Source organism: Sciurus vulgaris (genome assembly GCF_902686455.1).
Source record: "Sciurus vulgaris genome assembly, chromosome: 2".
In the NCBI taxonomy this organism is placed as follows: domain Eukaryota; kingdom Metazoa; phylum Chordata; class Mammalia; order Rodentia; family Sciuridae; genus Sciurus; species Sciurus vulgaris.
Window position 1 is genome coordinate 103610751 of NC_136462.1, and position 27882 is coordinate 103638632.

Sequence of the window (27882 nt, forward strand, 5' to 3'; positions counted from 1 at the left end):
TTCGTCAGTCATGCTTTCGTTCAATGGCTAAGGGTGGAATCGACGCCCCCTCCCCACTCATGTCCTCCTGCTCCTACATCTGTGCAGTATGCTACCCTGACTACCCGGTTCAACGGAGACTTCTCTAAGCCCACCGAAGCCGTGCAATGTTATACAAACACCTACGTTTATGATTTCCATTACCAGTACTACCACCACTCGGGCACCTCCGCAGGTCCAATGGCCGCTCGGCGTCGCTTACCACCCTGCCGCCCCCTGCACCCCGCCTGCCTCCGCGAGGTGAGACCGATCTCCTTCCGGCAGCGCTTCCGGGCGCCGGAGCAGAGACAAAGCCAAAAGCAGGCAGCTATTGCCCGGCCTCCGCGGGTAGGCAGTGCCGAAGGCAAAAGCGGGGAACTCTCGGCAGAGCGTAACGGCGCAGACGCAACGTGCAGCCCCCGGCGGCGAGGACCACCTTGCAGCTTGGCGTGAGGACTTGCCCTTTCCGGGCTACCTCCGCGTCTGCGACGGCTACTCGCAAAGGCCAAACTTAGTGCAGCAGCGCGCGCGTTTCTCCAGCTTCCTTCCGTCCTTGGAAGGTGGCTGCTGGGGAACCTCAGCGGGCCTCCAAGAAGGAGGGAAATGGAGCCGGAAGGTGGCGGCCGCAGCCTTGCTTTCCGCGCCCTCCAGAACCGCTCCCACGAGAAGACGAAGCTGCGAAAGAGAAAGTCCACCTTGTATGTCAGCGCCCAGGACAAGAACCGGCGCCGCGGAGGTGAGTGAGGGGACTGTATGGAGAACTTCAGCCCGATCCAGAAGGAAGCACCCTACTTTTCACTGTCAGCCAGTTAACCAGTTGCGCCCAGTGTTTCCAGACCTTAAATAGAGTTGAATGCTGGAAATGTAGACTTTAATATAAAATTGATTTTTAAATGTTGGTAACTAAATTCGTATATTTTTAAAAAACTGGCGTACAATCTGCCCATTTATGGTTGAGCAGACTTGTGCATCAGCCGGCTGACCTGAGTTTGAATGTTTAGCCTCTACAACATTTTACTCTGGACAAGGCAATGTAATTCTGAGTCTTAGTTTCCTCGTATGTAAAATGGAGCTAATAATACCTAACCCATAGCATTGTTTTGAGGGTTAAATGAGATACATGTAAAGGAATTATCACAGTAACTGGCATACATTAAGTAGCAAAAAGGGATTTTAAAATACAGAGGAACTGGGTTGGTGTTGCACGTCTGTAATCCCAGAGACTCCGGAGGCTGTTGGAGGATTGCAAATTCGAGGCCAGCCTCAGTTATTTAGTTTGACCCTGGTTCAAAAAAAAAAAAAAAAGTAGCTCAGTGGTAAAGTGATTTTGGCTTCTACTCTACTACTATTACTACTACTGATCATGATGATAAACATTTTAAATTCCATTGTTTGACAGAGAGTTGTATTCTAATTAGTAATTTGTTTGCTGGAGTCCTTCATTAGACACACATGTAGGGTAATCCAATTAACCTGCGGGCTTAGTTAACCCGGTCCCTTTTTCCAGTATTTATCTCAATATTCTTTCTGTACAGTAAGTTGCAAGACAAGTTGGTTTAAATGAAAGGAGTGGACATCACCCAGTTGTGAGGCTCTGGTCCTAGTGTACCTTTCAGCCCTAGTCTACTTTTAGAGTTCACCATTATGCCTTAACAGAGGCTAAGTTAGGGGCCAACCTGAACCATAGATTGTAAATTCTGCAAGTGGAATACCAGTCTTTTTTGCCACAATTGCTTATTGTTTTGTTTTTCAGATCTTATTGGAGAAAACATTTATCTGGTTTTGTTTACCATTGCTTTACGAATATTTAACTGCTTTTTGGTCCAGACAAGTTTCGTTCCAGATGAATACTGGCAGTCTCTTGAAGTTGCACATCACATGGTTTTCAAATATCCTTTCTAGTTTCTTTTCCAGACTATGAATGTGTATTTATCATAGGAATTGAGTTTCACTTTCGGTTACACATTTTCTCATAATTTCAGCTTATCAAATTATATCATTGTTGAATGCCAAAATTTCTTCTATATAAGAAAATAATAAATATCTTCTATATAATAGAAGAAATTTAATATACATGACACATTCTTTAGTGTGTATATTCCCACAATGCTCATACTTGGCAGATTCGGGTAAAGTAAAAAACACATTTCTGTCTTGAAGCAGTCAGAGCATTTAGTTGGCCAAATGAAGTTTTAATTCTGATATCCAACATAAAATACTGGGTTTTAAAATTTCAATGTCAAAGAATAAAACATTGTTTTATATATGGAAGTGTAAATAGATTGTTTCAATACTATTTGACATTTAATCCTTAATATTACTAATTATGGTTATATGACCTGGGAATGGACAGAAAGATTGAGGGGTTATACTTACCCCTTAATCTTTGCAAGCATTTACAAGATTCTGCATCTTTTGGGGAAAGATAGTGTTCAGCTGCTGGTAAGTTTAAATAAAAGTGATCAAAACAGTTATTAAAAACATGTATTCTATCATTTTTCCAAGGGTTAATTGGTATTAACTAAGTTATATTATTGGTACCATGAAGTTTGTTTTTAAAAGGCTACTGTTGCTAAAGTCCAGCCACACCTAGGAAGCCCACAGATACCGAAGACATACAAAATACAAACTGAGCAGGGGCAGTGGGGCATGTCTGTAATCCAGTGATTCAGGAGGCTGAGGCAGAAGAATCAAATTTCCAGGCCAGCCTCAGAATTTAGTTAAGACTCTGAGCAATAAAAGGGCTGGGGCCAGGTGCAGTGGTGCAGGCCTGTAATCCCAGCCATTTGTGAGGCTAAGGCAGGAGAATTACAAATCTGAGGCCAACCTCAGCAATTTAGTGAGGTCCTAAGTAATTTAGCAAGACCTTTTCTCCAAAATAAAAAGGACTGAGGATATAGCTTGATGGAAAAACTCCCCTTGGTTCAATCCCCAGTACCACCTCACCCCAAAAGAACACAAGATGGAGCATGAAAGTGCCCTACTGTGAGAAATTTTGTTAATATATGCAGATTTTCAAAATAACTTGTATATATGCATTATTTAAATTTTAGAAGTATACTTCCTTCATAAAGAATCACTTGAGATCAGTGTTTTTTTACTTGGCCATCAATAGTAAATAGGATTAGAATTCCTAGATGTTGAGTTACTGGATCAGTTCCCAAGAAAGCTCACAAAGGAGGACGAGTAGTGCAAATTTTTCTCTAGCCTCACATTCTAGATCTTTTAAGCCATCATCAGGTTGGACTAGAAGCTTAGGCCTAATCCGTTTTTCAGTTAGAGGGCTAGTGGCTCAGTATTCCAAATATTGGGGTGCTTTTTGGAGCCTAGAAAGACACTGATGTTCTAGGGGGTATTGTATCTTCTTCTTTGAACTGATATTTGATTCCCCATTACAAAGAAATGAGGATCAGAACAATGAAACAACATGACAATCACAGGGAAAGAGAATTTAGAGCAATAGCAGAACTTCTCCCATTTACATAGGTAGACTTTAAAAGGTGTGAACTCACTGTTCTCCTCTCAGAGTTAATGACTAGCTTCTAAATTATGCAGGGTATCCATCTGGAACTCTAGGCAAATATACATGGTGTTGTCAAGGACATCCCAGAAATAGATTAAATTATGAATGAAAGGGTCTTTTCAAGACAGAAAAATTTACTATTCCTCCAAGACCTATCCACTGCCCTCAACCTTCAATGGACCTTCCAGTGAACCAGAGAAGTGTTTAACAAAATACCTGAGATGTAATCAACTTTAAAAGGAGGAAAGTTTTGATTTACTGTTTTGAAAGTTTTAGTCCTTAGTTAGTTGGATTGGGGATTACCAGTAAATCAAGAAGAGAGTGTGTGGTAGAGGAAGCTGCTCACCTCACAGCATTCAGGAAACCCAGAAAAAGAGGACAGGCCAGGGTCCCACTGTCTCCTTCAGTGGCACACTCCCAATGACCTAACTTCCTTTTACTAGGCCCCACCTCTTAAAGGCTCCACCACCTCTCAGTAGTACCACAGTCTGGCAACCAAGCTTTTGGCACATGTCTTGGGGGTATATTCCAGATCCAAACTATAACAAGCTCTTAAAATTTTTTCTTTATCCAGACTAGCTATTAACCTCATAATCATAGACAGTATCCTGTAAACACCTAATATTTCACTCATACCCACCTTAAAATGTAGACCTCCAAACTGAGCACAATACTGAAGACTAGGGTAATTAGTTCAAATTATAGTGGGGCCTTTAAATTTATAAAAACTACACAGTTCTCTGGAAAATATTATGCTAAGCAAAATAAGCCAATCACAAAGAACCAAAGGCCAAATGTTTTCTCTGATATGCAGATGCTAGTCCACAATAAGTGGGGAGGAAAATAGAGGTAATTTGGACTAGACAGAGGGGAATGAAAGGAGGGGAGAGGGCATGGGGGAAGGAATGATAATAGAATGAATGGGACATTATTACCCATTTGCATATATGATTGCATGACTTGTGTAACTCTACATCGTGTACAACCAGATGAATGAGAAGTAATACTCCATTATGTATTATGCGTTAAATTGCATTCTGTCATGTATAACTAATTAGAACGAATACATATATAATGAATTTTTTTTAAAACTACACAGTTCTCAGTGCACAGGGATTCTTTTAGCTTTTTAGTAAGTACCACACACTTTTGGCTCATACTAAGTTTATAGCCATACTGACTTTCCATATGAACTGCTTTCAGGAGCCTGGGAAGTAAGGATGAAGCTTATAGCTCCCTATGCAGAGTAAATGGAAGGTATGTATATAGGTACCTTCACTGTGTTTTACAGGGCACAGTTTAAGTAGAATTAAGAAGTACAGCTTACCTTAAATTCTTAAGCTTTTAAGAGCATTTATTTACATATAACTGACAAAGAAGCTAAGGTGTTAGAAGCCACTGACAACTGAAAGTCAAACAGCTCTAATTATAATGTGAAATAAAGTGTAACTCAACAAAAATGCAAATTCACATAGTTTTTAGAAACACATCTTTTAAACAACCAAGATTAAATTGTGCTCTGACAGTGATAACTATGGCACATTTAAAAAAAGAAAACTCTCAGACATGCTAATGCTATAACTGTAATTTAATTGTAATACATTCACTCTTTAATATCTTTTTCTGTTTTGGGGTGGTCTTTTTGTTTTGTTTTGTGGTGCTGGGGATGGAACCCAGGGCCTCATGAATGCTAGGCAGGCACACTATCTCTGAGCCACAGCCCAGTTTTTTAGTTTCTTTTAATTTAATCATAAATTATTCTTTAATGTCATTTGAATACTGACTATAAATTACTTGTGGAGGGTTTTTTATTTTTTTGTATTACTTTGGGATTTTTTTTGGTTTTTTGGGTTATTTTGGTATGAGGGATTGAACCCAGGGGCACTTTACCACTGAGCCACATCCACAGCCTATTTTTATTTTGAGACAGGTTCTTACAGAATTGCTTAGAGCTTCACTAAATTGCTGAGGCTGGCCTCAAATTTGGAATCCTCCTACCTCATCTTCCCAAACCACTGAGATTACAGACATGCACCACAATACCCAGCTTTTTTTTTTTTTTTAAACCCTAAATAATCTATCATCTTATTTTCTATATTGTAGGATGGGAAAACAGTATAATTTAGCAGCAAAAGCACAGGCTTTGGTGAAAGACACACCTGCTTTTGAATTCTGGGTTTTTTTGCTAATTAGCTCTGCGGCCTTGAGAAAATTACTTAATCTCTCTGTACCTCAGTTTTCTCATTTATAAAACAGGATAAAACAGCACCTAACTCAGATTATTAAAACTGAATAAGCCGATATATGTAAAGTACCAGTATATAGTACCACAAATATTTGATTATAAGAAAAATTAAAAACCTATTATATGCTAATGGAAATATATTTATACTTCTAAATAAATCTCAGGGTAGTAGCTCAGTGATACTGCACTTGCCTAGCACGTGTGAGTCACTGGGATCGATCCTCAGCACCACATAAAAATAAATAAATAAAATAAAGGTATTGTGTCTATCTACAAAAAATATATATATTAAAATAAATCTCAATAAAATGGTTTACTAGTTAATTTATATTAAAATTAGTGTTGTAAGATATGTATTCTCACATATTTCTTATGTATATGAAACATGTATAAAGTATATATATGAAACCTGTATGAAAACAGAAAAATGAGAATGGTGAAACTACCTTTGGTATGTCCATGAGAAATTAATGTAATTTTTCTAGAAAACATGAATTTTTTACGAAGAACACAATAATACATTGTGTCTGTTTTTGTACTAGAAATGACTTTCAATTGATAGTTGGATCAGCTTGTTGATTTTTATAATAATTCATTATAGCCAAGAGATGTGTTTAACTTCTTTTTCTTTTTAACTTAATGAAGATCTGGACTCCCAGGCTTGCCCAAGCCCTTCTGTCTGCTCTAGCAGACATGAGGCTTTACTCATTAATGAAGCAACTAGAAAACCAGGAAGTGGCTAGATGGGTGGTAAGTCCTTAAATACTTTAGAAACTATATGCTAGTTAATTTCATTAATGTGGGTATAAAGCATGTGGAAAAAACTAATGATTCCCCAAATAACTTTAAAAGATAATTCATAGAACTTTGTAGAGGTATTTCCATAATTAAGAACAATAAAATGCAAGTGACATATGACATATCTCTCCTTGAGCCATGATTAGTGGAAACCATACCTTATGAGAAGCTAAACTGTAGGAGACCTTTGGAACCCCTTAACTCCTCAAAACTGTCAAGACTTCTTGCCTCACTTTACATAGAATTCAGTAGGAAGGGGCTAGAGATATAGTTTAGTGGTAGAGCATTTGCCTAGCATGGAAGAGGGCCTGGGTTCAATCCCCAGCACTGACAAAAAATAAAATGATATACTTGGAAAAAAAAAAAAAAAAGCAGTAGGAATGGTTCTAAATCACTGCCTATCTCACAAAGAACTGCCGCTTTCTACAACCTTGGCTCATTATACCTTCAGCTACCTGAGACTTAACCTTTGCACAAAAACACTATTTCACCCCCAGCTGGCATGTTTGAAATAGATGGACTCCTAGAAGGGAGAGAGTATGGTATAGAACACTTTCTGTCATTTGACTTATTTCAAATTGGGGAGATAAATTCCTGACATCTCACATTCAAATCATGAATGGGTTTTCCTATTTAAATCACATCCTGAAGAGCCACTGGATTCTGTAGTAATATTTTTTGCTTCACTTGGCTCTTTATAAAATTAAATAAATATGAGACAGCTTAGAAATCTTAATATCTTTTAAATATTGTTTGTATTGGAAATATGTTCCAAATTATAAGTAACCTATTAATACATTTCTGGAATATAATTTATTAGCAAATTGGAGAAAGGACATTTTTCCACAAGCATTGTATTTTGCATAAATAAAACAGGTTACATTAGCAAGTAAGTCAGGCTTTTTATTTTGTGCTTATATTTTATGTACATTATTAAAGACTGAAAATAATAGGCAAAGTTCATGATGCTTTTAAAATCGTTCCTCCAAAGTAGCAAAACTGTTGTTAGAGTCTTCTAGTTAGGAAAAACCTTTAACTTCATGAAAATTGGAACATTTTTTTAAAGGTATATTTGAAGAGATGGGAAGCTAGTACTACATGCTTAACGATCCTTGCCTCAACTAATAATTTACTTTTAAGACATCTGTTTTCTAGACTTATTGATGCTTGTTTACATGTTCCTCCAAAACCTGATTTATTAATTTAGCCAGTTTTCAAATTAAAATTGAATAATGCATCCTGACTTTTTTACAGGGGGAAATGGGTACTGGGGATTAAACTCAGAGGCCTCAACCACTGAGTCACATCCCCAGCCCTGTTTTGTATTTTATTTAGAGACAGGATCTGACTGAGTTGGTTAGCACCTGGCTTTTGCTGGGGCTGGCTTTGAACTTGAGATCTTCCCTCCTCAGGCTCCCAAGCTGCTGGGATTACAGACATGCGCCACCATACCCAGCACATCCTCACATTTTTTGCTCCCTTATTTTGTCTGAATTTTTTCATCCAGAAATTGGGCAACAGGGCTGGGGGTGTAGCTCAGTGGTAAGTGCTTGCCTAGCATGTGCAGGACCCTGGATTCAATCCCCAGCACAACCAAAAAAGAAAAAAAAATTGGGTAAAAACCCTAAGCAATTAGTGTCACAAAAGTAAAAAGGGCTTGTGGGTGGTTAAGCACCTCTGGGTTCAATCCCTGGTAGAAATGAAGGGAAGGAGGGAGGAAGGGAGGAAGGGAGGAAGGGAGGAAGGAAGGAAGGAATTGGGCAGCATTCCAAACCAAGGTCAATTACAGACACTCAAAATACTGTCAGTACTGTAAGACAATTTGAGGCCTACTGGCTGACAGAATCTAGTTATGAATTTCAGTCTATCTATAAATTGTACCATAAAAGAATTTGTACTTTATGCCTTTCATTAGTAGGAATTGGGATTTAAATCAAATGCAATGCCATAAAAATGCATCTGAAAGTATAAATTCATTGACAAATACAAATCCGATTTGGTATACCTGTGTTTGATTTAAGTTCTTGAAAACAATGTTTGGGCAGCCCTATTTACTTTTAAAATCCTTTCTCTTTTAATTTAATGTAGCTTTTATAATATTTAGACTTAGACTTGCTATTTCCTTTAGAAGATGATATTAAATCTTTCCATTTCTTACTTCATACTTATTTCTCATATAATTTTTCTTAGTTTTTTTGCCAGTTGTGCTCTTGGTTCACATGGTATTGCTGTACCAGAACCCTTACAAACACCATGGAAACTGGTCTTACTATAATTGCCCTTTTCTACTATCCTTTGGAAGGTTCAAAGTCTATAAACAGGTGAGATATATTACTGCCAATAATTGTGTATAAATGTCTAAAGCATGCTTTTTCTGAAAAATCTTAAATATCAATATATTGTAATATCCACTAGACCCCCTAGTGTTCTACCATTAAGTCAGAGTTATGAGAACCACAGATTCAGTGGGTATAGCATATCAGGAAACAGATAATACATTCAATCTGGATAGTTAAGAGTTTAATAAAAGGACTATTTACAAAGATGTAGACAATACATAGAAAAGCCAATAAAAAATACCACGGAGGTTGAGGTTGAGGTTGGGGTTGTGGCTCAGTGGTAGAACATTTGCCTAGCATGTGTGAGGCCCTGGGTTTGATTCTTTTTTTTTTTTTGCGGTACTGGGGATCGAACTCAGGGCCTTGTGTTTGCGAGGCAAGCACTCTACCAGCTGAGCTATCTCCCCAGCCCCCTGGGTTTGATTCTTAACACCACATATAAATAAACAAAATAAAGGTCTATCAACATCTAAAAAAATTTTTAAAAATAAAATACCACAGTACTCCAGGGCTAGTCACAACAGAAATTCTTTTATCTCTGGCTCAAGGAGCTAGGATAAGAAACAGTTACTGGGATCCACACAGAGCTGTAACTATTAAGAGAAAGCTTCAACAGGAGTCAGACATAGCCAACCTTTAGCAGCAGCCAGGAGACAGCCAAGAAAATAAATAATCCCAAATCACTCCCCTCCCATCTTTCAGTTAACCCAAACCAATCAGAAGCCAGAAAATAAGGCAGACCATTAGACCATTGATGTTATGCCATGCAGGTCAGCCTCCCAACACACAGCAGGGAAAGTATGGAGAACACATCTGGAAGAGCAGTCAGAAAACACTCTGACCCAATTTGGATTCATGTAAACTGGGGAAGTAAATATGAAGCAAAGAGAACAAGAAGAACTAAAGCATAGAGCTGTAAAAAGGCTTCAGTGAAGGCAGGTTATGCAGAGTAGCTGGAGTATAGAAGGATATATGGAAGAAGAGAAGAAGGATGAGGCTAGAATGGGACTCTGCCTTTCTTCAGAAATTGGATTTTATTCTTTAGGTAGTAGTGAACCATTGCAGGTTTTTGAGGAGAATGACATCAAATCCGATTTCAAAAGAATTCTCTTATAGTAGCAATATTTAGGATACACTGAAAGAGAGAAAGCCAAAATTTGGAAATCTGGTAAAAACTCTGGTCTCCACTCTTCCCTTATAAAATGTTGTTGGGATAAGATTATTTCTGCATTACAATCTCTGAACTACAAGAATAAGCACTGACTGTTATGCCTTTACAGCCTACTCTGTGAATCTTTGTTTTTAGTCACCCATCATTTTGGGACTTAAATGGTCTCTGTCCACTTCTGGTCTCACTACCAGTTACCCAACTTTCTTTGTATCTCATGTTAGGTTTGAGATAATTTGATTAGGTCTATTAAATGTCATTGACTTCATTTGGACATAGCTTTTTTTTTTTTTTAACTGTATTGCCTCAGGTGCCCTCCCCTGACTCAGTCAGGAAAGGAAGGTCATGTACAAAAGGATTACTATGAACATTTTTTTTTTTTTTTTTTTTTTTTTTTTTTTGCGGTACTGGGGATCAAACTCGGGGCCTTGTGCTTGCAAGGCAAGCACTCTACCAGCTGAGCTATCTCCCCAGCCCATAAACTTCTTTTCCATAAAAGCATGACAATAATCCAGACTTAACAATAAAACAATATTTTACACACTCCTTAAAAACACAAGTATTATAAATGAAAGATTCCTTAAAGGATGATGTGAGAATATTCTAAGCATTGATTTCTATAAAATGAAAGTAATAAAACCATTTCAGAATTAAACGAAAATCTGTATAAAATGTGTGACCTAAGGTCTATTAAAAATCATTAAGTATTGATGACAGTATTGTTAAATAAAGGAATATTTCTGGGCAATACAAAAAAAATGATGGAAAGGTTGCAGATGAGTGACAGAATTTGATGTAAAACGATGAGAGAGGGAATGGGAAGGAAACAAAAGTGGATGCATAGGATGAGAAAATGACTCCAAAATGTTAAGGTGAACAAAACCAAGTGATACTACCATTGAATAGTGTATACATCCAGGGATAGTGGCACATGTCCATGCCCATCCCCATCCCAGCTGTTCAGGAATCTGAGGCAGGAAGATTGCGAATTCAAGGCCAACCTTGGCAACTTAGCAAGATCTTGTCTCAAGAAAAAAAAAAAAAAAAAAAAGAACTGGGGATGTAGCTCAGTGGTAGAGCTCACACACTGGGTTCCATCACACACACACACACACACACACACACACACACACACTGTACAATGAACAGGTTTGGGGCATTATGGGGGTTTTGCCAAAAACTTTGATTTTGAGTGGCAGTATGCAATCTATGGTAGAAAGGTTCAGAAAGGAGTAAAATATTTTGTAAGTCTGAAAACCTAGAGTAAGGTCAAGACAAGAATTATATATTTGGGAATCCTCTGTGTAGTTTCACTACTAGAAGTTGTATTTAAACAGTCTGCCTATCAAACCAAGCCATAAGTATGCTTTATTTCACACATACAGTTTTTTTTTTTTTTTTTTTAATAAACTACTTGGCAAAGTTTTTAAAATTGGAAGATCTTACATTAAAATCTAGATTTCTGGGGCTGGGTGTAGTTCAATGGTAGAATTGTTAACCTAGGATGGCCAAGACCTGGGTTCAACCTCCAGCACCACAAAAAGAAAAGACAAAACCTAGATTTCTGATTTCTCTTTACAAATTGGAAGGTGTAGCAACATTCTGAGCTAGGATTCCTTTATGACAATTACATAATCTCCACCCAACCTACATCACCATTTTTGTTACTTACCTCATTTCTATAAGCCTTTGAATTGGTTATCTTTGCTCTTTCATCCTCACTAATATTAGGGATTTTTTAATAGTTATTTTTACAGTTAACATGTATATAATGCTAGCAACATTGTTTTGTTTTGATTGCTTTTGCATTTTAGCACAGCTAAGTATTTTCCACATAATAATTTTCTATCTGTAGGCCTCATAATTAAATTATTATATCATCTCTTTCAGCCATTTACTAAGAAAAGTCCTATCAGTAAAAATCCACATTTGTATCCAGGATTATATAGGTTTTTATAGTAGACTTTTTATTGGTTGCATATATGCATCTTTCAGTTGGATAGAATTAGCTTACTTTCAGAACACAATCACGTACTCAGAAGGCCATTATTTACTAATTCTGATGCTTCTTTAAACATGCATGTTTTTTCTTAGAAAAAGAAAAAGGTTTTATGTGACTTTCTTATAGTCTCTTAGAAGAAACTTGATCGTTTTTGTCATGAAAGTAACTGGCACAGTTGTGACATTAAAACTTAATATAATAGGGTATGATGGTGCCACCTGTAATGCCAGCAGCTTGGGAGGCAGAGGTAGGAGTATCACAAGTTCAAAGTCAGCCTCAGCAATTTAGTTAGGCCCTAGCTAATTAGTGAGACCCTATCTCAAAATAAAAAATAAAAAGGGGCTGGGGATGTGGCTCAGTGGTTAAGCATTCCTGATTTGAATCCCTGGTACCAAAAATATACTTTTCAGTAATAAGACAAGCATTAACACAAAGGATACTTCCTCAAATGAAAATACTAGAATTAGGAAATTAGAGCTAGAAAAGTCTCTAGATGTTACCTCTCTTTACAAGTAAAAAAAACTAAGACACAGAAAATACAAGTAACTTGCCAAAGTTCATTTAGCAATTTATACCAAAAGGAAAATGCTGTCATTTAAAAAAAAAAAAAAGCTTTATCACAGTTTAAACAGTAGATTAACTTCAAAACTAATTTCTCAGTTGTCTGGATAATACATTTTCCTTGTTTGTAGTGTTAAATATTCTTCCCTGGTGGCACTTGCCTTCATAATTCGTCCCACAGCTGTCATTCCATGGATGCCTTTGCTCTTCAGGCATTTCTGGCAAGAACAGAGAAAAGCTGATCTTATTCTATATCACTTTTTACCTGTAGGGTAAGTATCTTTATGTCTAATAGATAGATATAATCTATTAATTTTACTAACCTGTAAATGATGATGAATAAGATTTTGTATCTTTCAGTTATTATTATATTATAATGTCATTGAGAACTCTTAGTCCAAGGAAATAGAATATTTTCAAGTTTTTTATATAAATGTGTGTGTGTGTGTGTGTATAAATAATTTCACACACACACACACACGCACACACACAAAACCCCAACCCCAGTGGTACTGGGTATTAAGCCCAGGGGCACTCTATCACTGAGCTACACCCTCAACCCTCTACTTTTTGAGGTAGGGTCTCAATAAGTTGCTGAGACTGGCCTCAAATTTGTGATTTTCCTGCCTCAACCTCCTGAGTCACTGGAATTATAAGCATGTGCCACTGCACCTGGCATGTTTTATATTCATATCCCAGCTTCCCAGGAGGCTGAGGCAGAAGGATTGCAAATTGAAGGCCAGCTTAAGCAATTTAGCTAGACCCTGTCTCAAAATTAAAAAAAAAAAAAAAAAAAAAAAAAAGATTTAAAGGTCTGGGGAAGTAGCTCAGTGGTAGACTGATTGCCCAGCATGTGGGAGGCTCTGGGTTCTATCCCCAGTACCAAGAAAGAAAAAAAGGGGAAAAAAAGAAAGAAAGAAAGAAAGAAGAAACATTAATCAACCTACATAAATTCTTCCACAGAATAAAACAAGAACACTTCTTAACTCCTTTAATGAAAAGAGCATGTCCTTTATACCACAATATAACAAAAGGCAGGTATAGACCAGTATCTCTCATAAACGTGAATGTAAAAAATCCTAAACAAATTTTAGCAAATTGAATCCAGTGATATTAAAAAGGGGACTATAGCACAAACTTAGCCTTATTCTAGGAATATGAAGTTGATTTAATATTAAGATATTAACATAACAAGAAAAATCTTAGGATTTTCTCAGTAGACACAGAAAAGGAAATTATAAAATTAAAATCCCCATCATGATTTGAAGCAAAATTAAAAGACAGCTCTTTAGAAAACAAGCAATGAGAAGGGACTCATTAATATAATGATTTCCTATAAAATGTTATAGCAAAGTCATACTTAGTGTGGAAGTATTGAAAAATTTCCCTCTGAGATTGGGGAAGATAATGAGAATGCTTATCTCCACCTCTGTTCAGCAGTACACATCCTAGCTAGGGCAGTAAGAAAAGCAACTAAATGGTTGGAAAGGAAGAAGTAAAGCCATATGACATGATTCTATGTATAGAAAATCTAAAAGAACATAAACTATTATAACTAATTAGTTAAGCATGTTCATTGAATAGATGATAATACACAAATATTAATTGCACTTGGACACTACAGTTGGTTAGACATTTGAGAAAAACAATATTTACAAAATAATATATTATTTACAATTATATAATATGTAATATATGTAGTGTGTGTGTGTGTGTGTGTGTGTGTGTGTGTGTGTGTGCGCGCGTGTGTGAGTGAACTGTTAGGCTGTGAACATTTTTTTCTTTGGTACTAGGGGACTGAACCCAGTGGCACTTAACCACTGAGTAACATCCCCAGCCCTTTTTACTTCTTATTTTGAGATAGGGTCTCACTAAATTGCTTAAGTCCTCTCTAAATTGCTGAGATTGACTTTGAACTTGGGATTCTCCTGCCTCAACCTCAGTCTCCCCAACCACTGGGATTACAGGCATGTGCCACTGTTCCCTGCTGATTGTAAACTTTTAAGTGGAATGCAATAGGCCAAGAATAGCTAGAGGGGAAAAAAATGTTAGCAGATTTATACTGCTAGATATTAAGACTTACTACAAAGTTAAAGTAATTAAGACTATGAAGAAATAGTGCAAGGAAAGTTTGTTCATTAGATTCACCGTTAAGAGAGTAAAAAAGCAGCTACCCATCTGAAGATCTTAATATATATTATCTTAATATATATAATCTCATATCTAGATTAGATACAAAGCTTGCAAAAATCTATAAGAAAAAGATACTTCAATAGAAAAAATTATCAAATACCTGAGCAGCTACTTAAAAATATCCAAATGACCAGCAAATTAAATACACTCACATGATGAAGAAAATGAAAATTAAAACCTCCATGACTATACACCTACCCCAATGGTGGGAAACAATGTGGAACACTTACTTACTCCTGTGGGAATGTAACTTAGTACAACCACTTTGGAAAACTGTAAGCATTTATTCAAGCTGATGGCTTAGACTAAGCAATTCTAATTCTAGGTATATACCCAAAGGGAATACAGATTAATGAACACAAAAGGATTTGTAAAAGAATGTTCCTAACAACGCTGTTTATAATATCTGAAAATGGGAAGCACAGTGTCCATTAACAGAATAAAGAAAGTGTGTGGTATACACAGTTACACACACTGTAACTGTACATGAATGAACTACAGCATACAAAAGCCACACAGTTCAATCTCACAAGCATGATGATTGAAAGAAACTAGAAATGAGAGTACATATGATATGATGCCATTCTTATAAAATTCAAAAAAGGTAAAACTCATGCTATCAGATAACCCCCTCTTCTTTAGTGGGCTAGATTTGTCAACTCAATTCTAATGAGTAGAATATAGCAGAAGTGATGGAATGTCACCTCCAAAAAATGACTGTCTTCCATCTTGGGTGTATGTCTTACTTGCAGGAAGCCAGTCATTATGCCATGAAGTAAGAAGAGGGCCACATGTCAAGGGAATGAACCCTAGCAGTAACCATGTGAATTCAGAAGCCCTTTTCTCTTCCCTCCCCAGTTAAGCTTTCATATAAAAAACTACAGCCTCAGCTAAGAGCTTGTCTGCAATTCATGAGACCTTGAGCCAGAGGAACTCAGCCAAACTACACTTGGATTTTTTACCCACATGAACTATAAATATTCATATTTTTAAGTTGCCAAGTTTTGGGGTAACCTGTTATGTAGCAATAGAAAATATAGTGCTTATATTCAGAGGTTTGCTTAGCTGGGGACATAGTGACGCGGGCCTGTAATCTCAGCTACTCAGAAGGTAAGGCAGGAGGATTGCAAGTTTGAGGTCAACGTGGGCAACTTTTCAGAATTTAAATTAAAAAAAAAATTAAGGGAGAGGTACATAGCTCAGTGGCAGAGCCCTTGTCAGGCATGCATAAAGCCCAGGAATTGATCCTTAGCATTGGGGGGAAAAAAAAAAAGTCTGCTCAAATGCGTGTTCTCGTCAGTGAAGATCTTTCAGAATGTACACATCCATATTTATTTGGTGAAATTGTAAATCATTTTTGAAGTGGCATTTAATGTAAAATACATGCAAAAAACCATATAGCAATATCGGATCTTTAGCATGCTCAGAAAGTGAATCACCATTCTCTTTCTTGTTTTTCAGATTTGTAACTTTGAGCTTATCTCTAATAATTGATCGTATTTTTTTTGGTCAAGTAAGTAAAAATATATTAAGCTAACAGCTACTTTATTTTGACCATTTATTGTGCCAAAACCTCAAGCTGGATTTTTTTTAATTCATTAATAATTCAGAAGCAAATCTTTTAAAAAAAAAAATCTGTGACACATTAAAAAAATTTTTCATGTAGGCTTTTGGTTCAATTTGCTGTGCTGTTGTATTCTTAGCTATAATGTATTCCTAGCTGATGTTCATAAGTCTTTTTTAAGGAAGGGAAGTATACCTACATTTTTGTTAGGTTTGTAATAATAAAAGTTAAGAATTTTAATGACTTTAGTTGACTCTTAATCATCCAGAATTATTTTATTCCAGAGTCATTTGGTTTGAGATTTTAATCTCATAACTGTAGGTAATGGCCTTTGGTTGTTTTTAAATTCCCTTTTTCTCTCTTAAAAGTTGGTTATGGCTCTGGAAACGTATCTATATATTGAAGCCTAATAGTCTTCATTATTAGCCATGTGATCTTGGACAAGTTTCCAACCCTTCTTTCCATGGTTCCTTTATCTGGGAATAGGATTAAATGACATAACACATAAAATAACAATAGTTCTTGGCACAAGTGAGCACTTAATTTTACCTGTTACTATCATTATTATTTGCTTTGTGTTATAATTCAAATTGTAATGTTTGTAGAGTTTTATTTTAATAGGTAATATGTGACACTTTAAGGTACTAGAGTAAATATAGGTTACTATGGTTAACCTATAGTTAACCTATAGTTATAGGATCCTTTCTCTCTCTTAATTGGATGTAAAATATTGCCAAAATGTGTGTGAACATTTATTCATAATTTTTCAGATTCATCTTAAATCTCAAAAACCCTAGTGTTTTAAAAAATAACAAAGACCACATCAGTACTTAGAGAAGAAAAAACTATAGTTAAACAATGATTTCATATAGCCATTAATCAAAATTATTGTTAACTGTTGGCTGGTTATTAGACTTAAATTCTGATTGAATATCAAGATTCTGTCAAATTCCCTAATGCCAGAGTAATACTTGACACTAACACATTTTTCTTTCCTTTTCCTTCAACTGCACCAGTGGACTGTGGTTCAGTTTAATTTTTTGAAATTTAATGTGCTGCAGAACTTGGGAACATTCTATGGTTCTCATCCATGGCATTGGTACTTCAGTCAAGGATTTCCAGTTGTCTTGGGTACTCACTTACCCTTCTTTATTCATGGCTGCTTTCTAGCCCCAAAGAGGTACCAGATACTTTTGGTGACTGTGCTATGGACACTGATAATATACAGGTAAGATTTTATTTGTTCAAGTAGTAAATGTTTTGAGTGTTACCATGAAATCAATTTCTTCAAAAAGTAAACTAATATATTAACTCATGTTTGTCAGAGATTTAGAAGACATAGTAGTAGTAATTATGCTGGTGCTTATATAAATACTTCTGATACATAGTTTGCTTAACCAGAATTATATTCAGTTTTTAATTAAACAAATTTTATTTGCTTAAAAAAATACCAAAATTTTAAATATTGAAGGGCCAGAGAAATACTATTCTAAAATGAAAATGTTATGTATCCGTATTCCACTTTTGTGTACTACTACTTAACTGAATTGGTAACAAATTTTTTTTAGAATGTAATTGTACTTTATAATTTTACTTTGACATTAAATATTAGTTTTAACACATAATTACCTTATAACTACAAAATAATGACTAATTCCTGAAGAAATTCAATCTCTAATACTTAGAAAACATAGATCATGTTGTTTCATTTTAAATACATTAATTTCTCAATCGTGTCAAAATAAAATGGTACTTAATGTTTTTGTTAATATCTTTTTTATTATAGCATGTTGGGCCACAAAGAATTCAGGTTTATCTATCCAGTTTTACCATTTTGTATGGTGTTCTGTGGTAAGTGTTTTTATTAAAATAGAAAAAAAGATTATATAATAATAGTGAAAAGACAGTACATGCTCATTAAACTTTTATTTTCAACTAAGCTAAATGAGAATTAATTAATTAATTAAAGTTAATTGCATCGTTTTCCCATATCCTATGAAGTCAGATAAAAACATAAGGATATATTTGTAGCTGTTGAAACTAGTTTTTATTGCTTTTATACACAAAATATTTACCCCTTTAAGACTGACTAATGCCTATGCTTCCCGCCTCCAGCCTCTACCCCACCACATCCCTGTACTGGGGATTAAACCCCAAGGGTACTTTACCACTGAGCTACATTCCCAGCCCTTTCTTTTAAAACAATTGTTATTTTGAGACAGGGTTTCACTGAATTGCTGAGGCTGTCCTGAAACTTGCAGTCCTCCTGCCTCCATCTCCCAAGTTGCTGGAATTACAGGCATGCATCACTGCACACAGCTGTGATTTTATTTTTGGCCCTTTCTCTATTTTTCCATGAGGTATTTGCATTGTAGATTTTACCTGTGATTTTTTTTTTTTAAGAAATCTTATGTGAATCAGCTGAAGAAAATCTGAATTTTTACATTGATTGGTTTGGGGAAAATTATGAATTAAAACTTCATTAACTTCAAACTTAATTCAAAGTAAATGACTGTTTAGCTTCCTTCCAATAGTACATCCTTAAAAAAATAACTGGGTTAGGAGGGAAGGAAATGAGTAACCATCTGGGACTGGAGGCTGGAAAAAACTAGGGAGTGAGACCTAAGTCTTAATTTTACTTTAAAAAAAAAAAAAAGTCCAAATAACCCATTGAGTTAGGTGGCCTTCTATGACCATGTACACATCAGCTCCTACAGATTTCAGACACATGTACACTACAATGTAGATAAATTTATACATCTATGTATGTGACATATATGAAGTACTGAAACCAAACTCTCAAATTGTTATTACAGTATTACCTCATATACAAATAGACATCAGCCATATGGCAAATTTTAATAATAGTGGGTCCATTTACCAGAGAAAATCTTTAACAAATTACTTTAGATTTTAAAGTTGTTTGTTTGTACAGTCACTTGAGCATTAGTTATAATTAAGCATTGTCAGAGTACTGGAAGATAAATATATGTGTGTGTCCCCATCTGTCAGTCTGTTTATAGTTTGGTTTGGTTTATTTAGGAGCTTGGTTTGAGTTCATAATCTGCCTTTTTCTGTGTCCTCTTCTGTGCTCTATTTCTTACAAAGCATTTAGAGAAATATCAACGTGTCTGAATCCTCACTCCCAGTCCAAAAGTTTGAATCTTTAAGTGATGGGATCCCTGTAATTACGGCCATTTCAATTCTCAAAATTTGATGAAGCATAAAAAGACCTCATTTTTAGTGGATAAAAATACCTTTTCTTGGGCTGGGAGTATAGTTCAATTGTAAAGCACCTGCCCAGAATGTGTGAGGCCCTGGGTTCACCCACACCCCGTGTGCTTGCGCGCGCACACACGCGCGTGCACACACACACATCATCCTTTCGTTAGGTATTGTTCCAGGATGGAAACTTAACACTTCATCTCCTCACAGGATGTTATCTTTTTCTCCAGATACACAGTACTAATGTTCTAAAATGGGCCCAGAGAATCTCTGATTCCTAGATAATTTGTACTTCCACCAAGAGTCAAAAGATCTTTACTACCAGATGGTTCTGGCAATAGAGCCAAGTACTGAGTTAACCTAGACAGAAATCTGTGGACATTCAGGAAACACTGTCAGAAAAACAGCTCTCATTGCAATTCTTGATGTTTTAAATGGCCCAGTTTGAAACTTTTCTAACCACTTGAAATTGTTATATCACAAATTTCAGCCTTATTCTGTTTGTATGACCTATTTTGACCCATCTTCTATATAAATAAGACAACTTTGTTAGTCACTGATGTGTAATAAGCCACTTCAAAACTTAATAGCTAGGCCAGGCATAGTGGTGTGTGCCTGTAATCCCTGCTAATTGGGAGACTGAGGCAGGAGGATTCCAAGTTCTAGGTCAGCTTGGACAACGTAGTTAAGATACCACCTCAAAAAAAAAAAAAGGAAAAAAAAGAAAAAGCACTTAGTGACCTAAAATTCCATTTACTATTACTTACAAGTCTACATTTCATTTGTGCAGTTTTTCTCATCTCTGCTGTGTTCACTTATGCACATGTGATCAACTGTAGATTGGGTAGACAGCTCCGTTGACCTAGGCAGGGCCCCCATATTTGGGGTCCAAGTTGTTGGCTAAGGCATCTCAGCTGGTCTGTTTTTCATCCTCTTGTTGGCTAGCTGAGGCTTGTTCACTTGGTATACGCAGGGTTACCAGAGAGGGATCCCTGGTTCAAAATTTGCATACTGGTACTTTCATAACTTTTTTTTGTCAAAGCAATTCAAAAGGCCAGGCCAGATCCAACTGAGATCCAATTGACAGGGAAATAATGGAATCAAACATAGGAATAATAATTAATTATAGCAGTTATTTTTCAGTCCGCCATAACTTATCTTACTTAGTCTGAATTTCCCTCGGTCCTATAAATAGGACTTAACTCTAAAAACATACTTCCTGTGATTGGTTCTGATCTTTAGTTAAATGTCTCAAGTTGTGCCTCAACTTTATCTGTAAAAGTAAGACACTACTGCTTTAACAATACTGAAATTCTTAGCTTATGCCTCTCATTTGTGCTGATATGTTTCCAGTACCTGCTGCCAATTCTGAGTTGGGTATCAATCAGTTTTTACCACATGACCAGTGCAGACTTGCTTCTCTGGAATTAGGCCACTTTGTTCTCTATATTCCAGTCTTGTTATTAGAATTACACATGCACATTGTTTCAATTGTTATTTCATAGTTTGTTTAAAAAAAAAAAAAAAAAACAGAACAATGATTTCCCTTTGTCCTCCCTCCCAGAACTCCCCAGAAGCAATCACTTAAACATTCTTTTAACAGGTTATTTTGGTATTTACCTCCCTATTTCTAAATAAAATGCTTACAATGCCACTTAAAGATCTTTGTTTGGGGCATTATCTATTTACTTCTCATTAGAGAAAATGAAAATATAGCTTGTTTCCTTAACAAAGTAGCCACCAAAACTCTTCCTGATACCTGTCTTTACCCAGTACTCTCATTGTGATTAAAAGTTCAAAGTCTCACTATTTCCCCTAGCTGTCCTCTTAAATCCAACTCCAAAATTAAACTACTTTTTCTCTCATGTAATCACTGAAATTAAACTGACCTAACAGCTTTCCCAGCGTATTTAAAAGTAGAAAGGTTAACTCATATATTTTCTAATTGGTACAAAGTAGTAGAGAACATAGTACAGATTTTTTTCTTGATGTTAGATTTTTCTAATAATTCTTGCCCAACCAGGATACATCCTCACCACTCCTCAATAAATGTGATGGAAATTAGTGAAAGGTATTCCCATTGCTCTCCACTGCCAAGAGCCATACATTGGTGAGAAGAAATTCATTAATAATTGCTGGAGAATAACTGCCATCCTAAATACCCAAGCTAAATCAAGCTAAATAGTATGGAATTTGGAGGCATGGCTAAAAAGGCCAATTTATATAGGGTCTTCTTATATACTCTTATTTCTGCATGTCCCACATCCACGGATTCAAACTAGCCAAGGATCAAAGATATTCAGGAAAATGTACTGATATAGACTTTCCATTGTTATTATCTATAAATCACCCATCATCACTATTTCCATAAATATTACATCACTGTTTACATAGTATTAGATATTGTAAGTAGTCAAGAGATGATTTAAACTAATCAGGAGAATGTGCATAGGTTATATGCACATCATTTTATATAAGGGACTTGAGCATTTGAGGATTTTTGTTATCTTTGAGGAGTGGTGTGTCCTAACCAGTCCCTGTGGATACTGAAAGAAACTGTATTCAAGTTTTTAGATTTTATCCTTGAAAATAATTAATTGTGATATAATGGATTTATAGTACTTTTTTTAAAAAAATCATCTGATGAGAATTGGATAAAAACCATGTGTTATTTAAAACAAAATGTTCATGGTACAGGAATAAATACATTAGTGGTTGTCTTGTAATCATCTACCCCTATTTCCCAGTGGCAAACTATTATCACTTACATAATTCATCTAGAAATTTTCTATATACCTACTTTATGTATCTTTTTGTAGCTCCAGATAACAAGAGCAAATTAAGTATTTGAGAGCATTGTCTGGCATCCAATTAGCAACTAGTTAGCCAATGTGTGAAATGAAAGACCCCATATTTTGACAGCTAGTCACCAGATATAAAGTCCCAAATCTTCAGTGACTGGGAAAGAGTCTCCTATTTTAAATTAGGTAAAGCATTACTGAAGTAGTAGTGATTATCACTTTCTGAAGGTAGGTCATTTGAAAGAGGACCATTTCAATGAAATCTGTATCTCCATATTATTTGCCATTTCAATAAAATATGCCTACTTTCTTATAATATGTATTGAAGAAACTGCTATTTCCCTGTAAGAAAACCATAGATCTTAGCCTTCTCATGGCTCACTCATTCTAGCAATATAACTAATGTGTCTCACTCTCCCTTGAATAACCCCTTTAATAACTTCAATTTCTGAAGTTCCCTTGGTAAACTTCCACTGTCAGATGATTTGAAAGCCCGCAAAGACTTAAAAATCTGCATGTTATACTCAATAGCCCTAAGTTTTATGCCACATCACAATACCTTTTACTAGAAAAAGATTCAGACGTAGATGACAATACATTGATAGTGAATGGTCAGAGAAATTGTGACTTACTGCTTATTTTTAATGTCTATGACAGCATTGCAGTTTATGCCGTTTCTGTGAAAAGTTACAAATGTATTTGCAGTTAATATAAAAAACCACAAGATTGCCAGTGTTACAATTCAATGTACCTATCTTCATATAGGATACTCACTAGCCCACCTGAAAACATGGAAAAAAACAGTTTTAAGTTTCCTGTTTTTATCAAATATGTTCCTCGCACTCTATACTGGTTTAGTTCATCAACGAGGTACTCTTGATGTCATGAGTCATATTCAAAAAGTCTGTTACAACAGTACCAATAAATCTTCAGCCTCAATATTTGTAATGATGCCTTGCCACTCTACTCCTTATTACAGGTAATAAAATTTGTTCTATATATTATTATTAAGAAAATAAAACTACTTTAAAATTCTCAGATTCAATTAATTGATTGTTGATCAAATGATGAGAAAATTTAAACTTCCAATTGTTTATATAATGGTGGACTTTAAAAACCATTTGATGTGTCAATGAAAATCATTTTTAAATATACTTTTTTAAAATATTAAAAAAATTTATGCTTAAATTTTATTTACACAATTTTGATTAATCTCAAAATACTAGATTCTAGTTCAGATTTGCAGCTGTACTTTTTGCCCTGGTTTTAAACCAGTCTTTTAATCTGTTGGGGCATCAGTTGTCTCATCCATAAAAATCGGGGAATGCATACAGTCTAATGCTTGAAAAAAGTATTCCTAGGAAATATAAAATACTAATGTTGCCTTAACTACACAAGGCATTTAAAAAGATATCCGTTTGGTCCTATGATTGTATTTCAAGAATCTATCTTAGTCACCAATAGTCTAATAAAGAGTACAGGAGCAAAGCAACCAGCTTCCCTAAAGAAAATTCTACGCCTGTTTAACTCAAACCTGGCTTTAAGCAATCTGGGTTGACAGTCAGTGTGCACATTAAATTAACATTACCATGGAGTTCCTGTCAAAGGAATTTAACATTTTGGAATATTCTACTTAAGTGCCAATCATTAATATACAATTTAGATGCTTTTTTTTTTTAATGTGGTGCTAAGATTCGAACCCAGTGCCTCACACATGCTAGGCAAGCGCTCTACCACTGAGCCACAACCCCAGCCCAATATACAATTTAGAAAGCTGGAATTGCCTTGCAAAAGCCACAGGCTAGATGGAAGACCCCAAGTATTCCTTTAGTGGTGGACATTCACTGTTCTTCCATGTTCATGTTGGTAGTACAGGAATTCTAGTGTTAATAAGATATTCTTCATATATGATAATAGGGGTTGATATCTAAGGCTTTTGTATAGCTGTTATACTTTATGTGTGGTAGTGGGATTGAACCCAGGGGTGCTTTACCACTGAGCTACATCCCTAGCCTTTTTATTTTGAGATAGGGTCTAAGTCCTCCAGGATGGCCTGGAACTACAATCCTACTCTCTCAGCCTCCTGAGTTGCTGGGATTACAGCGTCTCATCTTACACTTTTTCAAAGCACATAATGAAAAAACAAAACAAAAAAATGCCCAATGCCCACTCCATATTACAAGGCTAGCAGCTTTTTGTCAGGAATTTCTGCTTTTCATCTCCAAAATCATGAGTCATGAAGTATTAGGTCTTACATAAATTCAGTTGATATGTATCTCATAGATAAATCTCTATAATTTTACTTCATTTCTAACTGGGTCTCCCCCCCCCCCCCGCCCCCGTCCCCACCCCCGGGCCTGGGATGGAACTCAGGCTTGCACAAGCTAGGCAAGTGCTCTATCAGAGCTACATCCCAGTCCTCTAATTGAACATTTTAAATCTTTTTATCAAGTTAGGTTTTTTTTCCTCAATTTAAAACATGGCATTTTGCATTGCCTAAGTAAGTGACTTAAATTATTGTAACTGGAACTAAAGGGACAAATCCATCTTTTTACACTCTAGTCTTTTCTATACCACACAATAAAGCCATTACTTATATAGATTGTTAATCAGTGAACATTTGTGGCTTCCTATTACTAACCTTACAGAAGTACGTCAGGGGAAAAGGGCGAAAACTTCTCATTTAAGGATGTAATCCATCCCCTTTCAGAGTAGGAAGGGAAGAAATCAAAAATTCCATTCATTATGAACAGCTTTCCTACCTTTACAAATAAGCCTATAGAGAATTACTCTATAATGAGGAAACTTACCTGATCCCAGAGACCACTTGGATTTATGGTACACTAATGCTTGAGGATGGTTAGTCCCCGCAAGCTGCTTTATTTACTTTGCTCCTTGAAATGTTTTAGTTTGGGCTTGTCGTTTATGCTATTACTGCAGTGGAGAATCATGTTCTCCATGTTTGATAATTTGTTTTAGGGACTTCCTTCTTCACATTAATTGGAATTGCTAAGTGTTATGTGATGTATCTTAAGAGTAATAGGAAAACATTCACCATGTTTCTTTACCTCTTGTAAATATTATGGTGACTTTTTTCTCATAGCCACGTGCACTGTCCACTTCCAATGAGATTTCTCCAATGTCCCCCAGATTTGACTGGAAAAAGTCAGTATCTTGATGAAGCAGATACATTCTACCTAAATCCCTTAATCTGGTTACATAAAGAGCTTCCTGATGATGCATCACTGCCTACTCACTTGATCATCTTCAATGTTTTGGAGGAGGTAAGTAAACATGAAAAAGAAAAAAAAAAAAAAACTCAGTATTTTTATTTACCCCAGGTTTAGCAAACAGGTAAAAAGACAACAAAACCTGTTTTTATAGTCCTTTTCAACCTCCATATTCCACAGTTTGTCTTTTTCCCAGTCAAAATCAGTCCCAGTTCTAAAACTGTCAAGGTATGTTGGTTATTATAAGTTAATTTTTTTATTAAAAGAACCTTGTTTTATCACAAGTGAATAAAGGAAATGTGTTATATATACACAAGTTGTACTCAGCCATCAAGAACAAAATTATGTCATTTTCAGGAAAGTAGGTGGAACTGGAGATACTCGTACTAAGTGAAATAAGCCAGACTCCGAACATTAAGGACTGTTATATTTGCTCTCCTTTATGTGGCAGCTAGAGAGAAAAAGGGAAAAATACAGGGGTTGGGGGATCTCATGAAAATAGAAGGGAGAGCAGTAGAGGATGGCGGCCAGGGGAAAGGAGGAGAAGAGGGAAAGAGAGATGCTGGGGAATGAAATAGACCAAATTATGCTCTGTGCATATATGAATGTAACACAATGCATCCCATTTTTTAAAAAGAAAATCTTGTTTTATGAAGAAAAACGTTGCAGAGGAGCAATTAGAATAGGCAGTTCTAAAATTCTTTGCAACAGTATGACAAAATATAGCCTTTATTTACTTAAACATTTGTTTACTTCTAGGAAATAAGTACTTTCCTAATTTCAAGAAATTATGAGAGAACTGCTGTTTTCTTCCACACTCACTTGCCAGAGGGTCGAACTGGAAGTCACATATATGTCTATGAACGAAGAGTTAAATGGGGAACTCAACAGAAGATGAAATTCTAAACTGTGTTTAGAGCTTCTCCAGAGAAACTGACATTTCTGGGTGGAAACATTCAGATGCTGCTAGACATTTTAGTCAATACCAAGTATGATTCATGGAATTTGCAAAAAGCCACTATGGATTGCTTTACCAAATATCACTGAGGAAAGGAATTGTATAAAATATCACAAAGTAAGAAATCACATATTAATGCAATGCCAGATTTTAAATAAAGACCTTTAGTTTTCCTCATGGTGTAGTTTTATTGTTTCTTCCATAATATTCAGATGTGCAAGAAATTTCACAAGAGAACAAGTCAGCAAGCTCTTAAGAGGGCAGCAAATTCTTCACAAGTCAACAGGCTCTTGAACCCACAAAAAGACAAGAAGTGTAAGATTATAAAATGTTAGAGATGAAATCCCATCACAATGTACTTTTCTCAGCTCTATTGCAAATCTAATGCAATCAGTGTTAATTACACTTTGTCATGTATGATTTGAGCTTGTTGTAAGCTAAACACTGCAAGGAAGTCTCATTTCATGCACAAATCAGTTGCAGACCTGGTTTCCTTAATGAAACTTTTTTCCAGTACAAAAAAAAAAAAAAATTCAACAAAGCTGAACTACAGGAATATGCAGGTTAGTAAGCTTTTGACTGATGCTTCTGTGTAAGAATAGAAAGCAATCAAACTGAACTTTTAAAAATGAAAGACACTGTCATCTTCATAATTTGATCTTAGTTTAAACACCAGATATTGTAGAAAGCATCCATGTCGCTTGGTTTTCTAATTTTAACTTAATCATGAGTCAGTATTTAGGATCAAAAGGTAATTGCCCCAATTCTATTTCAAGATTTGCCATGTGTCTTCCATTAGTGCGACCATATTTATGCCATTTACCTTCCCTTTTATAAGGCTGTGGCTGAAGGTGCTTCTGCTCTTGTTTTCGATGCCTGGAGTTTTCAATATTTACCATACGTTGCTTTTTATCAGGTCGACTGAAAGTAGTAAACACATTTTTCATCTATGTTAGAGTTCAATTTATTTAAATAAAAAACAATTTTAATGTTTTTCTCCATTAATCTATCTGAACATTCTGCAAACAGATGTTAATATAGTATAATCCTATTATATCTGTACCATAAACTGGGGGGGGGAGGGAGTTAAATGAGTATTATACTTTTTTTTTTACCCTTTAGAAAGCAAAAACAGACAAATGTAAGTGTACTGCCAAAAGGGAAAATACTGAATAAGATAATAAGAATAGAATGTGACAATAAAATAATGAGATGTGTTTCCATTATTTTTCCTCCTTCCCATAAAAAAAAAAAAAT

The 27882-nt window shown here is 35.7% G+C and overlaps 2 protein-coding genes across 9 annotated transcripts in view; one reads left to right on the forward strand and one right to left on the reverse strand.

Moving 5' to 3' along the window:
- The window catches only part of CCPG1 (cell cycle progression 1), a 69475-nt gene that overhangs the window by 1184 nt on the left and 40409 nt on the right, over nt 1-27882 (reverse strand). For 3 of the 8 annotated variants that reach the window (XM_079129923.1, XM_079129924.1, XM_079129925.1), the window contains 2 exons: nt 27449-27546; nt 9412-10058 (listed from right to left, as the gene is read on the reverse strand). In XM_079129923.1, the coding sequence (XP_078986049.1) occupies nt 9958-10058; nt 27449-27546 (199 nt within the window). In that variant the 3' untranslated portion in view covers nt 9412-9957. Of the gene's footprint in view, nt 1-9411; nt 10059-26605; nt 27547-27882 lie in introns of those variants that run through there. The other 5 variants (XM_079129929.1, XM_079129930.1, XM_079129928.1 and 2 more) reach the window with 5 other exon arrangements.
- PIGB (phosphatidylinositol glycan anchor biosynthesis class B) lies at nt 397-27166 on the forward strand. The gene is given in 13 exon segments (XM_079129942.1): nt 397-754; nt 1772-1905; nt 2341-2460; nt 6432-6536; nt 8775-8905; nt 12786-12926; nt 16309-16360; nt 17428-17639; nt 18198-18262; nt 23203-23416; nt 25541-25721; nt 26427-26543; nt 26545-27166. Coding segments are annotated over 13 exon segments (1626 nt in total). The 5' UTR covers nt 397-621; the 3' UTR covers nt 26566-27166.